The sequence below is a fragment of the Erinaceus europaeus genome, chromosome 12, assembly GCF_950295315.1.
Source record: "Erinaceus europaeus chromosome 12, mEriEur2.1, whole genome shotgun sequence".
NCBI classification, from domain to species: domain Eukaryota; kingdom Metazoa; phylum Chordata; class Mammalia; order Eulipotyphla; family Erinaceidae; genus Erinaceus; species Erinaceus europaeus.
The window spans coordinates 10980179-11000069 of record NC_080173.1 but is presented as its reverse complement, the minus strand read 5'-3'; the positions used below and the strand labels follow the sequence as shown (position 1 = coordinate 11000069).

The following is a 19891-nucleotide window of genomic DNA, read 5'->3' as shown; positions in this document are numbered from 1 at the left end:
AGTTCTCTGACTCTTCAGGGCTGGCCTTTGTCACTAGCCAGCCCCACAGCCCTAGGACTACCAGTCTCTGACAGATAACAGCATCCTCCCATGACAGACTATGTGCCAGGGGCTAGGTGGGCACCATGTAATCTTTAGCTCTGGGGCAGACGGCATTGTGAGGCAGACGGCATTCCTCACAGGTGAGGAAGCATCTCCCTCCACAGTCACACTGCAGACAGCAGACCCGACCCTACACCACAATGCCACCTGTCCCATTCCCCCGACTCCCTCCTAGGCCCACCCGGTGTAGAAGGCTGTCTCCCCACTCATCCCTCCTCACTGCTGCCCCCAGACCTCTGAAGAAGGTTACTTTCCAAGAAGGAACAGGAGAAGTGCGCGGGACCAGAGAGACAGCATAACAGTTACACAAAAGACTTTCATGCCTAAGGCTTCAAGGTCCCAGGTTCAATCCCCAGCATCCTCATAAGCCAGAGCTGAGCAGTGTTCTGGGTAATAATAGTCAGGAGAAAGGGCTATCAGGAGGCTAGTGCTGTCTGGCTCTGCCGTGCGGAAGAGAGGCTGAAGGGAGAGGCCAGAGTGGGGTTGCGGGAAGGCTGAACCATGGCTCCTCAGCCTTGGACTGCAAGTCCCCAGTCGGGCAGAGCCCACCAGAGCAGCAGGTAGGTGCCCACTTGTGACTGTCTCTGCATGATGCAGCACGCCCCCCACTCCTCTGACCCATCAGCTCATGTTCCTGCTCTGGTGAGTCCAGGCACTCGGGAGAAGTGGGGAGTAGCAATCACTGTGTGTGTGTGGGGGGGGGTAGGTGGACGCTCTAAGGCTCCCCAGGGGCCAGATTGAACCCAGGTACCTGCTGCCCCCACCACTGTGCCCATCCCTGCCCCCACACCCCAGTCCTCAACCGCCCACAGACATCCATCCTGCTGTGATCCAGTGTGTGACCCCCCACACACACACACACACCTCCAGCCTCATCGCCTGCCTCTCAACCCCCTCCTCATCTTTTTGTGCTGGAGTATCCCCAGCCTTTCCTGTTACCTGCATCTTGACTCCCTCACCACAGAGCCTTTGCACAGCCTTTGCTTCTGGCTGAAGCGTCTCCCTCCATGCCCACACCTGCTCACTGCTTCTTCCTTCCTCCAGCATCTCCGTTTCTTGAGGGAGCCCCTGCATCTAAGTCATGCCCGTGGCGCCACCTTCCTTACCCCCAGAGCTTCACACGTTTCTTTGATGCCTGAGCTGATTGCAAATGTGCATTTGTTGGAGATTTGATGCTTTTGATGGGTGTCTTGTCTCCCAGCAGGGAGCTCACTATTTTCCCAGCATCTAGCAGTCTAGCACCAACCCTCCTGTGTCTTGGGGGCTGCTCAAGAATGCATCGCCCCGGAGCTAGATAGCATAATAGTTATGCAAAGAGACTCTCATGCCTGAGGCACCAAGGTCCCAGGTTCAATCCCCTGCACCACCATAAACCAGAGCTGAGCAGCATTCTGGCATAAAAATAAATAAATAAAATAAAGAAGAATATACCACCCCATGCTCCGACCACACAGAAGGCAGCGGGATTTGCCTCACCCACCCCATCACGGTGACAAGAAAAACATGAAGATAAACAGACCTCTGAGGACAAAGCCTGGCACCTCTGGAGTTGAGCTTTAGTTCTGGGCCTTATGCACTCTGTGGGGAATAGACCTGTTACAGACACATGGAATCTGTGTGACACATTTAATTCAGCACCAAGGGGGTCAGGGCTCATCAGGCTAGGAATGCTTATGGCTGTCCTGAGTTCCTTGACAGCAACACAGTCCAAAGCCCAGTGGGCGGTGGAAGGATGGGGCAGCTGGTCCTAGTGGCCACGGCCACTCAGCTCAGGTGAGCGAGTATTGACTGCCAGCTGCTCCTGCCCGACCGAGGCCCCACATACCTGCTCGTCTACTTTATGGGCAATGAGGGTGGCTCCTTCCTCCAGCTCTGCTACACTGATGGGCCGCACCCGGAGTGCCACCTGAGAGGGAAGACCCTGGGGTTAGACAGGAAGGCTGTGTTGGGCTACAGAGCTAAGGATCAAAGTACTGAGTACTAAGTATCAAGTCATTCTTCCCCCAGGCAAGCCCATGGGTTCTCCTCTATCTGGCCAGCCCAGGCCTTCACAGTCTGAAAGCAAACTAAGTGGTTTGAGATGGTAATGCATGTACTATAGGCTTTGTCTGAGTCAAGAAATTCCCCCCCCCCAGGGGCCTGTGCCCAGAGTCCCAAGGGAGAGCACTGTCTGCATCCCTGGCTGCATTTCTCCAAAGCCCAGATGAAGCACTTGATGTTCCTCTGGGCTTTGAACCCTTGGCACTGGGACAGACTGTCTGCCCCAGTGTGGGCATGGCAGGCAGGGATGAGTGGCGGGGTAGGAAAGGGGGCTGGGAAGTTCCCCTCTTCACCCTAGGGCCCTGTGACTGCCTTCCTGCCCAGCACAGGTCTTTGAGAGTTCCTTCCGGTCTCTGGTATCCAGCCAGTGAGAGACAGGGGCTACGGAAGAAGGGCAAACGCTAGAAGAAGAAGTGGGCTTGTGGTTGTCATCAGGGCTTCGCCATTCTGGGCTCTGGGTCATCTTTCTCAGATAAGAAACAGAGAGCCAGAGGGAGGGAAAGAGAGGAAGACAGTGTAGTGGCGACCAGGCTCAAGCCTGGGCCTCATACGTGACAACACAGGTCCACTATCCAGAGACCATGGGTCTTAATCCTTTGCATAGGTCTCCAAAAATGACTAGGGGGTGCATTTGTATGTGTGGCGGGGAGGGTGGTAACTTTTCTGCTTTCAGCTGGCCTGTGGGTATAACTAACAGCCCTCACAGACCACCTCATTCTTAGATAGATGCCCCCACACTGACCCTTAGCTGGACCAGGGTCACCACTTCATCCAAAGGCCACTGATGGAGGAGGGGGAGGACTCATTGCCCCTGCTGGTGGGGGACAATGCCACACCACCTATACCAAGAAAAGATATTTTCAAAGAGACATGCCAGGGTTTAAGTGCTCTGGGCTGACTTTTTCAGACGGGGCAGAGGGGGGCGCGGAGATGCACCAGAACTTCCTACAGTTGAGGCAGGGGCTTTACGTGGGTTGGACACAGGGCAAGCAAGGCACACTATCCAGGTGAGCTATTTTGCCAGCCCCAAAATACACATTCTGAACTGTCCAAAAGGATGCTGTAGAGCGCAGGGTCTCCTCAGGAGGCTAGAGCCAGAACGCTCACCCTACAGAGGGGGTGTGTCTGGGGGGGGGGCTGCATTATCCACCAGTTACATCACTGCCCACCTGCTGGTGACCCAGGCCTGTCCCCAGAGCTCATCATCAGGGGCTGGGTGGGAGGGGGGAGACCTGAGTCTTCACCCTCATTGCACTCACTAATAGGACTGTCTCCAGAGCTCAACCCCCTCCACTAGCCCTCTAGCCCAACACACACACACACACACACACACACACACACACACACACGCACTCCTCTTTTTCTGCCCCTCATCAGAGACTCTGAAAGGCTTGCTCCATAATCCTCAGTTCTTCTCTGAAATATTTAGTCCTGCCTTGGACAGCAAGCTGCGTTGCAACCCCATTCCATACCACCTGGGGATTTTGTCTGTTTACCTGTGACACCGCCCCCCCCCCATCCTTAAAACTCATGAAACTCCTACCACCAGGGATGGGATGCCCAGTGCCTGTTTTTTCTGGGTTAGAATACAGCCCTGCCTCTAAGCCCCGTCTGCACAGTTGGGAGGGGGGCTGACCACCTGGTGGGAAAGGGAAGGTGCTGTGCTCACTTCTCAGGCCTCAGAGAAACCTGCCGCCATCCTGCCTCTCAGCTTCCAGGACTGAAGGCAAGTTGCTCTGGCCTGTCAGAGACTGCTCAGTGGCAATGGGGGGACAGGACTGCTCCATGCAGAGGTAGTCTGGGGGTGGAGTGGGGGACTGCAGCCAGCATGGGGGTCTGGAGGAGGTGGAAGGGGGTCTCACCGTGAGCTGCAGGTCCTTGGAGTCCCCGCTGTCCTTCATGCTGCCGGTGTGTGCAGGGCTCAGGCTGCGCCCGCGGGCATGGCCCAGCCTCACCCCCGCACCGCGCTGCCTGACAACCCGAAACCAACAACCGCCCGCCGCCAAAGGCGCAGACCGGGAGGCGGGGCCAGGGGAGGGCCTCGACGGCGCCCCCGCCCCTCAGCAGTGCGGTCCGACGTTGGCCTCCTCCGAGGAGACCCCAAGCCTGTGCCTCTGTCCCTGCGATGCTGCCTGTGCGTCGCTCCCGCCCTTGGCGCCTCCGCGTCGGTTTGGTCGCTCTAGGCACCTCCCCGCGCCCCCAACCCGGCTCGCGGATCCCGGCCCTCTCCCGCTGCCCTCCAGGGGGCGCCCAGGCGGCGAGGCTCGCTGGACAGATGCTCCTGCCCCTCCGACATCAGCAGCCTCCTTGCTTGTCTGTCTGCCACCCTGCTTGTCTGTCCACCACCTGCTTGTCTGTATACCACCTTGCTTGTCTGCCTCCCTGCTTGTCTGTCTATCTTCCACCCTGCTTGTCTGCCTCCCTGCTTGTCTGTCTGCCACCCTGCCTGTCTGCCTCCCTGCTTCTCTGTCTGCCACCCTGCTTGTCTGTCCACCACCTGCTTGTCTGTCCACCACCTTGCTTGTCTGCCTCCCTGCTTGTCTGTCTGTCTTCCACCATGCTTGTCTGTCTCCCTGCTTGTCTGTCTGCCACCATGCTTGTCTGTCTGTCTGCCACCCTGCTTGTCTGCCTCCCTAGTTGTCTGTCTGCCACCCTGCTTGTCTGTCTGTCTCCAGGGAGGTGATTGGCTGCCTATGTCCACGGGAGCTGTGTGAGTGGGTGACCGTGGCTGGGGTCTGGAGAGGCTGGGGTCCAGTGACAGAGGGACTAAGTAAGTGTCCCTTTCCCAGTTTGCCCACCCCCAGTGGCTTCAGGGAGCGCTCACATGATGTGGGAGTAGGCCCAGAAGGGCACCCCACAAGCACACAACTGACTCCAGCTCCACAAAGCTGGGTCTGTGCTGGGGAGATCTTGGGGTCCCAGCCTGCTGAGCCACTTCCCTGTGCAAGAACACAGAGGTCCAAACCCTACACCTCCATCCTCGATGGCAACAGCAGCAGCTAAACACTCAGGGAGCACCAGGGAAAGTGTGCCCATGAGGTCCCAGGGAAACAGGATTCTGGTCCCAGTGCTGCGTCCAACCCGCCAAGCTACCTGCAGCCAGTTTTTCCCGTCTCCCCCCGGGGGCAGGAGTTTCCTAGGTGACATGGAGCTTCTCTTCCACATCTTCACTTACCCCCCCCACACACACACACACCAAAGCTGAGCCAGCAGATGCCCTGCAGAGACCTGGAGAGAGAGAGAGACCTCAGTGAGGCACCCTGTTCATGGAAAGAGCTGGATAAGGAAGAGCTCTTCATCCCCAGTGGCTGTCTCAGACAGCCTGGCACGAATCCAGGATGGCAGGCTGTGCCCTGAGACTGGCTTCCCTGGTGCCCCCAAGGAGGTGACGTTAGGCAGAGCTATTAATAAACAACGGAGGCTGCCCATGGCCTTGGACTTGACAAATAAATCAACCAAGTGAAGCTTGGGAGAAACCTAACTTCCTACATTGCGTCCCGTGGTTTGGCCCCTGTTCTCAGGTCCAGGCTTCCCTCCACCACCATCCCACCCCAGCCCCTAGTACCCAGCCCACGCCCTTTGTGCTTTGAATCTGCTTCTTTGTCCTGGGGACCCATCTTTTGCTTACTTGTCAAACACATTTGAAATTCACCCGACATCTCACCTGTCTCTTTTCAAGTTCATTGAGCTCTGCATTCCTTTACCTGAAGTTGCCTCAGGCAAGAACCCCCTTCACACATGAAAAGGTTACAAGTTGGCCTGCTGCCAATTCACCGGTGACCATAATAGCCACAAAGCAATGCTGATTTTAATCAGAGACACTTGATGTTTTCCCCTTCTCTTCAAATCCATCTGTAGAAACAAGGGAGGTGGCCCTATGGCTACAGCACTAAACCTACAAGCACGAGGTCCCAAGTTCGACCACGGGCATTGCATGTATATATGTATTATTAATTATGGACTTTTTATTGTTTTGTTTTAGAGAGGGAGAGAGAGGTCAGAGCAATGCTCAGCTCTGACTTATGGAATTGAACCTGGGATTTTTGAGACTCAGGCATGAAAGCTGTTTTGCATAACTGTTATACTGTCTCCTCTACCCTAAGTAAATGTTTTTATAAAAACTCATCTGCAGTTGGGACCACTGGCCTGTATGAGCCCTAAGCACTTTCTAAAGCCCTTTGACCCTCTAGGACCCAGGAGTCCTAGATGTCAAGATGTCCTAGATGTCCCCTGCTTGTGATCTGTCTGGACTTGCTGCTGGGAGCTTAGGAAGCAAAATGAGAATCCCTAGGAACAGAGCTTCCTTGAGGATTTTCCTCTTAAGATGCCCCAGCATTATCTTCCAGGTTGCAAGTCCAGCTGCCGAAAGGATCTTGAGACCAATTCATACGGCTTCAGAGCAGCCCTCTCACCAGCCTAGAACCTGCCTGTGAAGGCTGTGCATGCACGGCCAGCATAGGTCCAGGTGAGGCCTTCACTTTAAACCCAACTGGGATAGTGTGATACATTAACACGGAGTCTTTCTGTTTTGTTGCAAATAGCAAACTTTTGTCTTTTTTTAGACTTAAATATAGCTAGCACATCTTCTTTACCCATTCATTTGTCATTTCTCAGTGGGCACTACAGCTGCCTTCATATTTTACCTTGTGTAAATAACACTGCAGTAAATATAACTTCTTCCTCCTCCTCCACCTCCTCCTCCACCTCCTCCTCCACCTTCTTCTCCTTCTTCACCAGTGCACTGCTCAGCTCCGGTTTCTGGTGTTGCTGGGGATTGAACCTGAGAGCTTAGAAGCTCAGGCTTAAAAGTCACTTGCATAACCATTAAGCTGTCTCCTCAGCCCTAACCATAACTCCTAATGCTAATGTTTCCAACTTATTTAGAGAGAATATCGGGAGTGAGATGACGGGGCTACCCAGTAGCTCCATCTTTAGCTTTTTCAGGAGGTTCCACACTAATTTCTTTCTTTAAAGTTTACTTTTCTTTTTTTTAATTATTTATTTTCCCTTTTGTTGCCCTTGTTTTTTATTGTTGTTGTAGTTATTATTGTTATCGATGTCATTGTTGGATAGGACAGAGAGAAATGGAGAGAGGAGGGGAAGACAGAGACGGGGAGAGAAAGATAGACACCTGCAGACCTGCTTCACCGCCTGTGAAGCGACTCCCCTGCAGGTGGAGAGCCGGGGCCTCGAACCAGGATCCTTGAACCAGGATCCTTACGCCGGTCCTTGCATTTTGTACCACTTGCGCTTAACCCGCTACACTACCACCCGACTCCCCACACTGATTTCTAAATGCACCAACTGACATTCCCACCAACCGTGCACAGGGATTCCCTTTCCTCGTTCTTGTCCATCAGCATATGTATCTGTCAGCCTTCCACTCCTCCCACAGGTGACAAGCTCTGGGAAAGGAGGGTCTGTATCCAACTTGTCCGGGGCATAGCATCCCTGGAACTGTGGAAGCAAAGCAAGTAACCCAGACAGAAGTGGCAGGCTGGGTGCAGACACCAGAGCCCAGCTCTGCCTGCCTGAAAGGTCCACACACTAAAAAATGGTGACTTCACCATTTTCAGCCGATCTTGGATGGACCTTGAAAAAATCATGTTGAGTGAAATAAGTCAGAAACAGAAGGATGAATATGGGATAATCTCACTCTCAGGCAGAAGTTGAAAAACAAGATCAGAAAAGAAAACACAAGTAGAACCTGAAATGGAATTGGCGTATTGCACCAAAGTAAAAGACTCTGGGGTGGGTGGGTGGGGAGAATACAGGTCCATGAAGGATGATAAATGACATAGTGGGGGTTGTATTGTTAAATGGGAAACTGGGGAATGTTATGCATGTACAAACTATTGTATTTACTGTTGAATGTAAAACATTAATTCCCCAATAAAGAAATAAATTTAAAAAAAAAGAAAGGTCCACACACACAGCCTGTGCCCACTCACACTTCCCTGTGCCCTGTAGCTCACAGAGGTGTTCCCTCCCCATCTTTGGTGCTAGGAGCAGGTGGGATCTGACCTGGTGGGCTCCAAACAGTCACCTTTACACCCCTCAGAGACTAGTACCATCACTGTGGGTAAGGGGTCACTGTCAACCCCAAACATTAATTTTTTAATTTGTTATTATCATTATTTATTGAATAGAGACAGCCAGAAATTGAGTGGGAAAAAGAGAGAGAGATCTGCAGCACTGCTTTACCATTCACAAAGTTTTCCCCCTACAAGTGGAGTCAAAATATATTTTTAATATTCTGTTTATTAACTAATGGGAAAAAGAAGAGAAAGAAAGAGAAACAAAACATTGGCACCTTAACCCGGCATTCAGTGCATCCCGCACCACCAGTTCTGCTTACCAAAAGTGGCCCACTAGGCACTCGCATGCCACACCCAACTCCACGCCAGCAACCTAGGCTTCTTACCCATTTAAAGTTTGAGAATAGGTTGAGATCGTTTCGGCCCCAAGACCTCTAATCATTCACTTTACCAGATAAAACTGCATTGCGTCCTGAGGGAAACTTTGGAGGGAACCAGCTACTACTAGCCTGGCGGTGCCTCTTCCTGGGCCATGCTCTCTGGGTTAGAGAGAACTAGACCAGAGCCAGCCTGGGCTGCTATTCACTCAGTGACGTGAGAGAGATGACTCAGGAACCAAACATGTGGTGCGAGGCAATGCAATATTTATCTATTGATCAGAGAGCCATGGCTTTTAAAGGACAGACCCGGAAGTGGCAAGTCAGAAATGGAAATGGCTTGACATGGTTTGAAAAGGGGCGGAGAAAGGCTGGAAAGGCAGGAACTTCCTTAGCAACTGTTGCGTGGGTTTTAACTGGTAGGATTAATAATACCCTGCAGGCAGCGAGGGTCTTGAGGGCAGAAAGAAGATAGATCAAAGGAATGGAATGGGTGGGGTCTTTCAGGCAAAACAATGATTATGTAGATAGGCCATAGTATCAGGAATGCAGGCTGCTTTGTGAGCTCTACTGAACTCAGCCACATCCTCACAATTTCCTAATGTCTCCCCTTTCTTTTTATCTAATGGCCGTAGTATCAGGAATGCAAGGTGCTTTGTGAGGCAGGGAGTCTGATAAGATGGGGCACACCTTCGTGGTTACTCCTGTCCCTCCTTGCTCAACCTCTCCGTAGAGAGAAAGACTGACAGGATAGATGCACTCCTCAGGTCAAACCCTGCCAAGCTCAACCACCCTCACAATTTCCTGACACCTCAAACCACTGGCATTCCTGGCAGTGGTCACTGAATACCCCATTGCACTGTGGAGGCAATTTGACCCAGAGCAGCCCATGTCCATCTCAGAGCCTCCACAGAGTGGAGACTAGGCACCTAGACTCCTGTCCCTGCTCTGTGACCCTTAGCTAACATCCACAGTTCTCTGTCACCTGCTTCTGACTCTGCTGTCAGGACCAACAGAGCAAAGGCAGGGACATTCAGAAAGAACCACATGAGGGATTGGGTGGTAGTGGTGCACCTGGTTGAGTGTATGTGTCACAATGCACAAGGACCCTGGCTCAAGCCCCTAGTCCCCATCTGCAGGAAGAAAGCTTCACGAGTGGTGAAGCAGTATTAGAAGTGTCTCTCTTCCTTTCTCTTTTTTTTTTTTTGCCCCCAGGGTTACACTGGGGCTCAGTACCTGCACTACCGATACACTGCTCCTGGAGGCCATTTTTTCCATTTTTATTGTTCTTGTTGCCTTTATTGTTGCTATTGTTATTGTTAGATAAGACAGGAATCCAGAGAGGAGGGGAAGACAGAGCTGGGGAGAGAAAAACAGACACCTGCACACCTGCTTCATTGCCTGTGAAGTGACCCACACACACACTGCAGGTAGGGAGCCAGGGGCTCGAACCAAGATACTTACACCTGTCCTTCTGTTTTGTGCCATGTGCACTTAACTCACTGAGCTACTGCCCAGCCTCCCTCTCTCCCTTTATATATCCTCCTTCCTCTCAATTTCTGGCTGCCTCTATGCAATAAATAAAATTTTTTTTAATTTTAAAAACACAAAAAATAACACAAGGAATACATGCATGGCACAGCATGACAAGCATGAACAGTGAGCGTGGTGACTGTAGATTTAATATGATTAGAACTGAGAGGACAGAAAGATTCCAGGTCACCCAGGCTCTCGGTGCCCACCTGGGCTCCTGGAGGTGAATGTGCCTGGAATGTCTGAGACACATTTTAAAATTTGAAATGTCTTTCCAGTTCAGCGCTTCGATGGACAGAGTCTCTGCTCTTCAGTTGTATATGGGTGCCGAGGGTCCATCAGTCAGGAGGAGGAGGAGGAGGAGGAATTGCCCTCCTACACCCACAGATTTGGGGGGTCTCTCCATGGCTTTGGTTAAACCCAGCAAGGGTACTGCAAGCTTCTGAAAGCAAATTCTGATTAGAAAAGACGAAAAACACAACTCAGGGGGCTCTGCAAGGCCATGCTGGAATGGCTATGTGGGGAAAAGCAGTCACAGAGGTGGGCTTGAGCAGGTGGGGGTGAGGGGCACCCGGCTCAAGGGTGAGCACTGCCTCTGCACCCCCACCAAAGTGATGTCCTGTGCTCCCCGCCTCCTCTTCCCAGTGACATCTGAAGGGAGGTGCTCAGCCCTGCAACTTGGACGGTCAAGGTTATCAAGAGGTGGGGGTGGGGTGCCAGACGTGCTAGCGGGTGTGTGGCCTGAGGCCGACCTTCTAAGCAGTAGTCTCTTCTTCAGTCCCCATGTCCTCCTCCTCTCTTTCAGTCTCTTCTTCTTCGTCATCCTCTGTCACCGGGCGTTGTTTTGTGCTCTAAGGAGAAACAGTGCAGGTGGGGCCAGAGACTGCCACAGCTGTTAAGTGTGCAAGGTACCACGCATAAGGACTGGGATTCAAGCTCCTGATCCCTGCCTGCAGCGGGGGAAGCTTTACACACAGTGTAGCAGTGCTGCAGGTCTCTTCCCCCCCCCCATCTTTCTGGATTTCTGTCTGTCTCTATCCAAGAAAAAAAAAAAAAATAAAGAAGTCAGATATTTATTGGAGACACGGAAAAGGCCTCCCTCTCATCCCCCAGTACTAGAATTTAACCCCCTCAGGCCAAAAACTAGCCAACTGAGCAAGGCCTGGACTACTAAATATCCAGAAGACCATGATGCCCAGAACCAAGGATAGTGGCCATGACCTTGCGCATCTAAGGGACTTGATAGAAGCCATGCTTCTGTTGTTGGCTAACTGGCAAACCTGGGTCTAGTTCCTCGCTGCCCTCGCCTGTAAGGCAGACACCACACCTGATGGAGCTGCGGCTGGCATTAGACGTAACAGGTGTTGGGCTGGGGAGCCGGACGCAGCAGGCAGAGTACCTGCCTTGCTTGTGTGAGACCCTGAGCTTGACCCTCTGCACCACATGACGGCAGCAAAGGCAAAGTGAGTGCATCTCCCTGGATGGTGGAGCTGTACTTGGTGCTCTCTATCTCTCTGAATCTCTCCATTTTTCATAAGAAATGGGAGGTACCGCAGAACAGCACACACCTTGCATGCTCAAGGCTCTAGGTGTGATCCCTGGCACCATAGTAAGAAGAAAATAAAAGCTAACTGAGGGGCCAAGTGGTGTCAAACTGGGTTGAGCACACACACATTACCAGCTCAAGAAGCCTGCTGTCTGCAGGGAGCCTGGAGGACTCCCTGGAGGCAACGGAGGGACTCTTCCCAAGAACCAGATAAACAAATCAAAGCCCAGCCAGTAAGGCTACCTACCGGCTCAAGGTCACACAGGCCAGAAGCAAACTCCTCAGCCCTCCTTGCCACCTCCCCCCACCCCACCTCCCTAGATCCCAGCTCCAGAGCCCTCTTTGAGGCCCTACATGCTTCTGCTTATGCTTCATGGCCTCCGTCTCCTTCTTCTTCAACTCCGCAAAGATGATGTCAAAGAACTCCTCCTCAACCTTGGCCACCAGCTCCTCTGGGTTCATGGTGGGCTCCTCCTCCCGGAAGTCCTCGTCCTTGCCTTCGGCCTTCCCTTTCTCCTTCAGTCGCATCTCACGGTGCCTGGCCTCCAGAATCTTCTCCCGCCGGGTCTCACGTTCAAATATCTGGAGCATACAGGAGCAGAAAGGGGGTGTGGGAAGACAGGGCCGAGCTGGCGGTTCCTGGCTCAGGGCTCAGCTAGGTGGCTCCAGCTGTGCTCTAAGCAATGCCTCCACCCACCCTCAGGGGTCTGTGCTCCGAGCTAACAGCAAGAAAGGGGGTTAGTGTAGCAGATCCAGAGGCCCTAGAGGTGGCCCAGCTGGTAGAGTGCCTGCTGTGCTGGCCAGTACTGTGCACATTACCATGTGCAAAGACCTGAGTGAGAGCCCCTGGTCCCTACCTGCAGGCGGGAAGTTTCACGAAAGTGAAATAGTACTGCAGTGTCTCTCTCCCTCTCTCTCTCCCCTCTCCCTCTCAATTTCACTCTATCCTATCTAACAGAATAGAAATGGCTGCCAGGAGCAATGGATTCATGCACAGGCACTGAGCCCTAACAATAGCCCTGCTGGCAAAATAATAATAATAATAGCATTTCATGCTTTAAACACCAAAAGTCACAGGTTCAGTCCCCAGTACTAGCATAAGCCAGAGCTGAGCAGTACTCTGGTAAAAAAAATGCATAAGTAAGGGGGCTGGGTAATGGCACAGCTGGTTAGGCACACATGTCACAGTCCACAAAGACCCAGGTTTGAGCCCCCAGCCCTCACCTGCAAGGGGAAAGCTTCACGAGTGGTAAAGCAGTGTTTCAGGTATCTCTCTATCTCTCTCCCTCTCTATCTTCCCCTTTGTCTCAATTTCTAGCTGCCTCTATCCAATATATAAAAGTAATAAACAATTAAAATAAATAAGTAAAAATTTAAAAAATTGGGAGTCGGGCAATAGCGCAGCGGGTTAAGCGCACATGGTGCAAAGCATAAGGACCAGCGTAAGGATCCCAGTTCGAGCCTCTGGCTCCACACCTGCAGGGGAGTAGCTTCACAAGTGGTGAAGCAGGTCTGCAGGCGTCTGTCTTTCTCTCCCCCTCTGTCTTCCTTTCCTCTCTCCATTTCTCTCTGTCCTATCCAACGACGATGACATCAATAACAACAGCAATAATAACTACAATAATAAAACAACAAGGGCAACAAAAAGGAATAAATAAATATTTAAAAATAAAATTATAAAGGAAAATATTGTTCAAAAACAGACACAGTGACCCCAACAAACCACCAATGTTAAAGACGAGGCAGACACCTGAGGCAGCAAAGGCACCTGTGATGAGGCCTGGGCAGAGGAGGCCCTGCCGGCACCTAGTGTCCTTCCTTTCAGGACCTCACCCCAGCTCCTGCCCCCCTTTAGTGGGAAGTGAGAGGGAGGGGCTAGGTCAGGGTATGCTCTGGGGTGCCCCTTGCCCAACACCCCTCACTCACAGAGGAGGCCATGTTCTTCTCATTCCTCTGCAGTGTGGAGAGCCCATGTGACACCTCCAGCAGTGTGGTCGTGCCCAGCTGTGAGCCGCAGGCCATGAAGCAGCCATTGTCCTGCACTCGCAGGCAGAAGAGAGCCTCGTCACACACCTGCGGGGGGGAGCGGGGCAGGCCCCATGGCGGAAGAGACAGGAGCACAGTGACCCTTTGCTTGTCAAGTGATCGGGTCCCTGGGGAGACTGAGGCAAGTTTCTATCTATCTATCTATCTATCTATCTATCTATCTATCTATCTATCTGTTTTTGTCATTACTGGGGCTTTGCCACTCCCAGCTGATGTTTTCAGAGAGAGAGACAGAGATAAACAAGGGGCCAGGTGGTGGTGTACCTGGTTAACTGCTCATAGTACAGAACTGCAAGGACTAGGCCAAGGATCTAGGTTCGAGCTTCTGGCTCCCCACTTGCAGGAGGAAGGAAGCATTGCAATTGGACAAGCAGGTCTGCAGGTCTCTCTCTCTCCTTCCCTCCCTTTCAATCTCCTTTTCCTCTCTCAATTTCTCTGTCCTATCCAATAAAATGGAAAAAAATGGCGCCAGGAGCCATGGATTCGTAGTGCTGGCACTGAGCCTCAAGGATAACCCAGGAGGGGAAAAAAATTCCCCTTATAAGAAAAAATGGAATAGAGGACCTAGTGGGGGTTGTATTGTTATATGAGAAACTGGGGAATGTTATGCATGTACAAACTATTGTATTTACTGTTGAATGTAAAACATTAATTCCCCAATAAATAAATTTTAAAAAAATAAGAAGAAAAAAATGTAAAAATAAAAATAAAAAAGAGTTCCCCTTACAAGGGAGAGAGAGAGAGAAAAAAAAAAACAGAGGGAGAGAAGACAAAACAGTACAGCCCCAAAGCCACCTTCAGTGCAGCAGAGGCCAGGCTGGAACCTGGGTTGAGGGTATGAACCAAGCGGCTATCCAGCCGGGCTATCCTGCCAGCTGTAGCTGTTTAAACACCCTCGGTGATTCCCCCTGACCCACAGGATGAAGCACAGGCTGAGACTGGCTGTCAAGACCCTTGTTGCTCCCCACCCCCAGCACTGCCTGTCTTATCACCTACCGCCTCCATCTTACCACTTGGGTTCAGCCCCCCTGTTCTTCCTGGGGTTCCTCAAACCCCTTCCCCCCTTCACCCCCTGCCCAGTCAGGAGGCCTGGACTCTGGCTGTGCTTAGAGAATAACCCACAATGCAGTGTATGAGCTATAATAATATCACGAGATTTGCTCATGATATGTGCAGGTACAATCACATTATCTCATCCGCCCAGGGCTTCTCAAGCAACAGGCCTGGGAGAGGGCAGAGTTCACGACTCCAGAGCCAACTTCTTAATTCTCTCCATGTTAGAGGAAGAAGAGGAGTCGCCACAGCACCATGGGGCTTTCCCTGGTGTTGTCCACGACATTCTTTTTTTTTTTCCTTTCCCCTCTAGGATTATCGCTGGGGCTATGAATTCACTCTTCCTGTGTGGCCATTTTTTCCATTTTATTGGGTAGGACAGAGAGAAACTGAGAGGGGGGAAAGTGGAGATAGACAGGGAGAGAGAAAGAGAGACACCCGCAGACCTGCTTCAGCACTCGTGAAGCTTCCCCCCTACAGGTGGGGAACCGGAGGCTTGAACCAGGATCCTTGCACTTAGTACTTTATGCATGCTTAACCCAGTGTGCCACTGCCTGGCTCCCTCCAGGATGCTCTCATGTGGTGCTGGGACTTGAATCCAGATCCTTGAGCACAGGAAAGCATGCACTCTACCAGGTGAGCTGTCTCCTGATCCAGCTTCTCCCCCCCAGGGTTATTGCTGGGGCTCACTGCCAGCACTACACATCCACTGCTCCTGGAGGCCATTTTTTTTTCCATTTTATTGGATAGGACAGAGAGAAATTGAGAGAGATGGGGAGATAGAGAGGGAGAAAGACAAACACCTGAAGATCTGCTTCGCCAATTGTGACGTATCCGTACTACAGTGGGGAGACAGGGGCTCAAACCCAAATCCTTACAAGGGTCCCTGCGCTCAGTACTATGTGCGTTTAGCCCGGTGTGCTGCCAACTGACCCCCACCTCCCGCCTTATTTAATTCCCTAGGTGGTTCTGCCGTGCCACCAGTGCCTCGGGGACTAGAGGGGGAGGGGGCCTGTGCGGACGAGACCTTCAGGCTGAGGGCAGGTTCACACTGCTTGAATACAAAGTCCCAGATGTCCAGGGTCCCGTCCATCTTGGTGGTGAAGAACACCGCCGGCCTCACAGGGCTCCAGGCACCATCGGTGAGGTAAGCCATGTGGTATCTGTGCAAAGTCACATGACACCCGTCAGGGCCCCCTCAAAGTTGGAAGGAACCCAGAAACTGCTGAGACAAAGCTCTGGTTACCCAGTCCCTGCCTGCACCAGGTCTCACTGTGGGCAGGAAGCTCTAACTTGACTTCTTACAATGCTGACGCGTGACGCTCAGGTTGCACTTAATTCATTTTTGGGTTTGCTGTTTTGTTCTGTTATTTTGCCTTGAGTGTCTGCCTGCACTACAACTCCACTACTCCCAGTGGCCTTTTATTTATTTATTTTTCTTATAGAGACAGAGAGAAATAGGGAGAGAAAAGGGGGCGTGGAAAGGAAGAGAGACAAAGAGACACCTTCAGCCCTGTTCCATTTCCGATGAAGCAGGTTGGGACAAGGTACTTGAACCCGGGCCTATGTGCGCTGAACCAAGGTACCACTGCCCAGCCTGTAAGAGACTTTTTTTTTTTTTCTCCTCCAGGGTTATTGCTGGGCTCAGTGTCTGCACCATGAATCCACCGCTCCTGGAGGCCATTTTTTTTTTCCCTTTTGTTGCCCTTGTTGTAGCTTCGTTGTCGTTGTGGTTATTATTATTGCCCTTGTTGACGCAGTTCGTTGTTGGATAGGACACAGAGAAATGGAGAGAGGAGGGGAAGACAGAGAAGGAGAGAGAAAGATAGACACCTGCAGACCTGCTTCACCGCCTGTGAAGCGATTCCCCTGCAGGTGGGGAGCCGGGGGCTCGAACCGGGATCCTTACGCCGGTTCCTGCGCTTTGTGCCACATGCGCTTAACCCACTGCGCCACCGCCCGACCCCCAAGAGACTTATTTTATGCAACACTGAAAGAGTTTCACATATGGGGGGTGGAGAAAGAGAGAGAGAGAGAGAGAGAGAAGATCAAGACCACCACCCCAGTACGTGATAACCAGCAATTGAATAGGGAATTTCCCTCATGTAAGCCTCTATGCTACCAGTTAAATTACTTCTCTGCCTTATTTATTTACTTATTTGTATGTGTGTGCGTGTGCGTGTGCATGTGTGTGTGTGTGAGAGAGAGAGAGAGAGAGACTGCTCTGTACTGCTCTGCCACTTACAATGTTCTATTTTTTTTAATTTTCTTATATTCATGTGACACTGGGGATCAAACACAAGACTTCACACATGCAAGGCAGATGCTCTATCACCAAGCCAGCTGCAGTCCCCCTCGTGGCCTTCAGCAAGGCTTAGGGCTACACTTTCCATGGGTTGTCCACTGAAGTTGATCCACAGATGACTCCAGGAATCAGCATGTCACAGAAGATCTGGGTCCAGCCCCTCCACTACGAGACTCAGCTCAGGCTAAGAATCTGGGCATTCTACCCGGTCCCCACCACACTGAAGGAAGCTTCAAGCTGTGAACTTTCACTGTGGTCTCAGCTTCTCTGCCTTTTCTAGCTAAAAGAAAAAGGAGGAGGAGTACCACAGTGGCTAGGGGCCAAGCAGTGGCACACTTTACTACGCACACAGACTCAGGTTTGAGCCCCCAGTCCCCACTTGCAGGATGTTTCACCAGTGATGAAGCAGGTCGACAGGTATCTCTCGCTCCCTATTTCTATCTGTCATATCAAATAAAAATAAAATAAAATAGAAAAGTGACTACCAGAAGCAGTGAATTCATCATGCAGGCACCAAGCCCCTGCACTAAGCCTGGTGGCAATAAAAAAATAATGGAGGGGGTGGGGTGGTGGTGCACCTGGTTGAATACACATGTTACAATGTGCAAGGACCCAGGTTCAAGCCCCCCCCATCCCATCCCCACCCTCAGGTGGAAATCTTTGCGAGTGGTGAAGCAGGGCTGTAGGTGTCTCTCTTTCCCTCTCCCTAACCCCCCCCCATACCCTCTCAATTTCTGTCTCCATCCAATAAATAAAGATAAAAAAAGGATCTGGGCACCCCAACATAACACCTGGGGCAGTGAGGTCATCTCTGGGGTCTCAGTGTCACTGATGTTACTTGACCTTGCTCTGGGCAGACTGGGCAAGCCCCCAAGTTCCACTGATTGACCTACTGTGCTTACATCTGTCTAAAGCTGCTCCTGTCCAGGCTCATAGAGGGCTCATTCCTCACCAAGGCAGTGTGACACCGGCTCCCTGGTGAAGTGACCAGATCAAGCCACTCTCTGGCATTCTACCCGAGTGCTTGAAGAAAGATGTCTACTCCATTTTAGGGGTCCATGGAGGGTCAGTATGTGCCCCTTACCCTCACCCTACGGCCTTACTTGGTCCACATGATGCATGACTCCCGGCTGTCCTCAGACCAGATGCGGGCTGTCCAGTCCCCAACCGTCAGGAAGTTCTTGGGATAGAAGGGGTTCCTCTGCAGGGCGTAGATGGGGCCATGGTGGCCTGAGAAAGTGCACACGATCTTCTCGGCTGATGTCTTGGCCTTGCGATTACAGGAGATGACAATGCCCTGCTCCGTGCCCACCATGAACTTAGTTGGCTATGGAGGGTGGAATAGGGTGGAAGGCTCCTTGAGCCCTCAGCTCAGGGTTCAGCTGGTGGAGTGGGTGGCCTGGTGGCAGAGGAGAGGGAGGTGGGGGTGGAGTGGGGAGTAGGGTCCAAAGGTGACAGGAGGGTGCCCCATTTGAATCTCTTGGGTTGTGTCTCCCTCCTCTTTGGAGGGACCCCCACTCTTTTGATTTATTTATTTATTTATTTATTTTGCCTCTAGGGTTATCACTGAGGCTCAGTGCCAGCACTATGAATCCACTGCTCCTGGAGGCTATTTTTCCCTTTTTTTTTTGTTGCCCTTGTTGTGGTTGTTATTGTTGTTATAGCTGTTGTTGCTGTTGGATAGGACAGAGAGAAATTGAGAGGAGAGGGGAAGACAGAGAGAAGAGAAAGGTAGACACCTGCAGACCTGCTTCATGAACCACCTGTGAAGCGACCCCTCCCCCGCAGGTGGGGAGCTGGGGGCTCAAACCAGGACCCTTACGCCGGTCTTTGAGCTTTCTGCCATGTGCACTTAACCTGCCGCGCTACCGCTCAGTCCCAAGGACCCCCACTCTTGAAGCCTCTTTAAATCCCCAGCCTGTCTTTGGATCCTGCTCCAGACCCCTTGACCAATGAGGTCCTCCTGGACTCTTCTGGTCCTGAGAATCCCACTGCCAGCCCTGTTCAGGGGCACAGTGCTCCGCCTTAAGCACTGGGCACTGAGACCCTTCTAGAGTTGGCAGGTAAAGTGAAAGAGATTCCAAAAGGCAAGGCGGCAGGGCTCAGAGTCCTCAAAAGCTGGGCAGGGCCTGATCTGGCAGGTGGGCGTTCCATGGCCCAGGCAACTGTCAGGCAGCGGGTGGCATCATTTACCCCTACCCCACCCCCAGTCTGTGAGGTCCTGGGCAGGAAAGAGCTTGCCTTGCTTCATTCTGCTCTCCCCCTCCCCTCTGGCATCCTGGAGTCCCTCATATGTTTGTAGACTGCATGAGAGAACTGGCCTCTGGACTCCTGATCCAGTGCTCACTCCTTGTCTCTGAAGATATCCCCTGACCATGGTCCCACACCATCAACACATATGTCAGGCAGCATAATCTCCATGGCAGGACCCAGCCCACAGGGTGCTGGGTCCTCAGTTCCCCCAGGTGAGCAGGGACAGTGGGGGGTGGGGGGGCAGATTCAGTGAAAAAGGCTTTTTGGTGGAGAGAAGGCTTTTGTAAACAGGCTTAGCTGAGGATGATGTCCCCGCAGAGCCCCCAGGGTTTTATTTATTTGTTTATTTAAGACTATTATTATTATTTTGTTGTTGTTGTTGTGCTATAGCACTGCACACAGCTCAGACTTACGGTGGTATGGGGGACTGAATCTATGACTTTGGAGCCTCAGGCATGAAAATCTTTTGCATAACCATTATGCTGTCTCCACAGCCGATATCATATACCAATAGCTGCAAGTATTGGTCCTGAGCAGGCCTCTTGCATAGAAAGAGGGCTTTCTGGAATCTTGTCATTTAGGAAATCTAGCCTTCAGT

At 51.8% G+C, this 19891-nt stretch overlaps 2 protein-coding genes across 5 annotated transcripts in view; both read right to left on the bottom strand.

Moving 5' to 3' along the window:
* Nucleotides 1-4254, bottom strand: part of KIF19 (kinesin family member 19) — a 33895-nt gene extending 29641 nt beyond the window's left edge. The window contains exons 1-2 of the mRNA XM_007525077.3: nt 4005-4254; nt 1928-2008 (exon numbers count right to left, since the gene is read on the bottom strand). Of these exons, the coding sequence (XP_007525139.2) occupies nt 1928-2008; nt 4005-4043 (120 nt within the window). The 5' untranslated portion in view covers nt 4044-4254. The remainder of the gene's footprint in view (nt 1-1927; nt 2009-4004) is intronic.
* Nucleotides 4255-10222: 5968 nt separating this feature from the next.
* DNAI2 (dynein axonemal intermediate chain 2) overlaps nt 10223-19891 on the bottom strand; it is a 30780-nt gene continuing 21111 nt past the window's right edge. For 2 of the 4 annotated variants that reach the window (XM_060202691.1, XM_060202689.1), the window contains 5 exons: nt 18144-18367; nt 15763-15898; nt 13563-13709; nt 11991-12218; nt 10223-10941 (listed from right to left, as the gene is read on the bottom strand). In XM_060202691.1, coding sequence (XP_060058674.1) covers nt 10846-10941; nt 11991-12218; nt 13563-13709; nt 15763-15898; nt 18144-18367 — 831 coding nt within the window. In that variant the 3' untranslated portion in view covers nt 10223-10845. The remainder of the gene's footprint in view (nt 10942-11990; nt 12219-13562; nt 13710-15762; nt 15899-18143; nt 18368-19891) is intronic. The other 2 variants (XM_060202690.1, XM_060202692.1) reach the window with 2 other exon arrangements.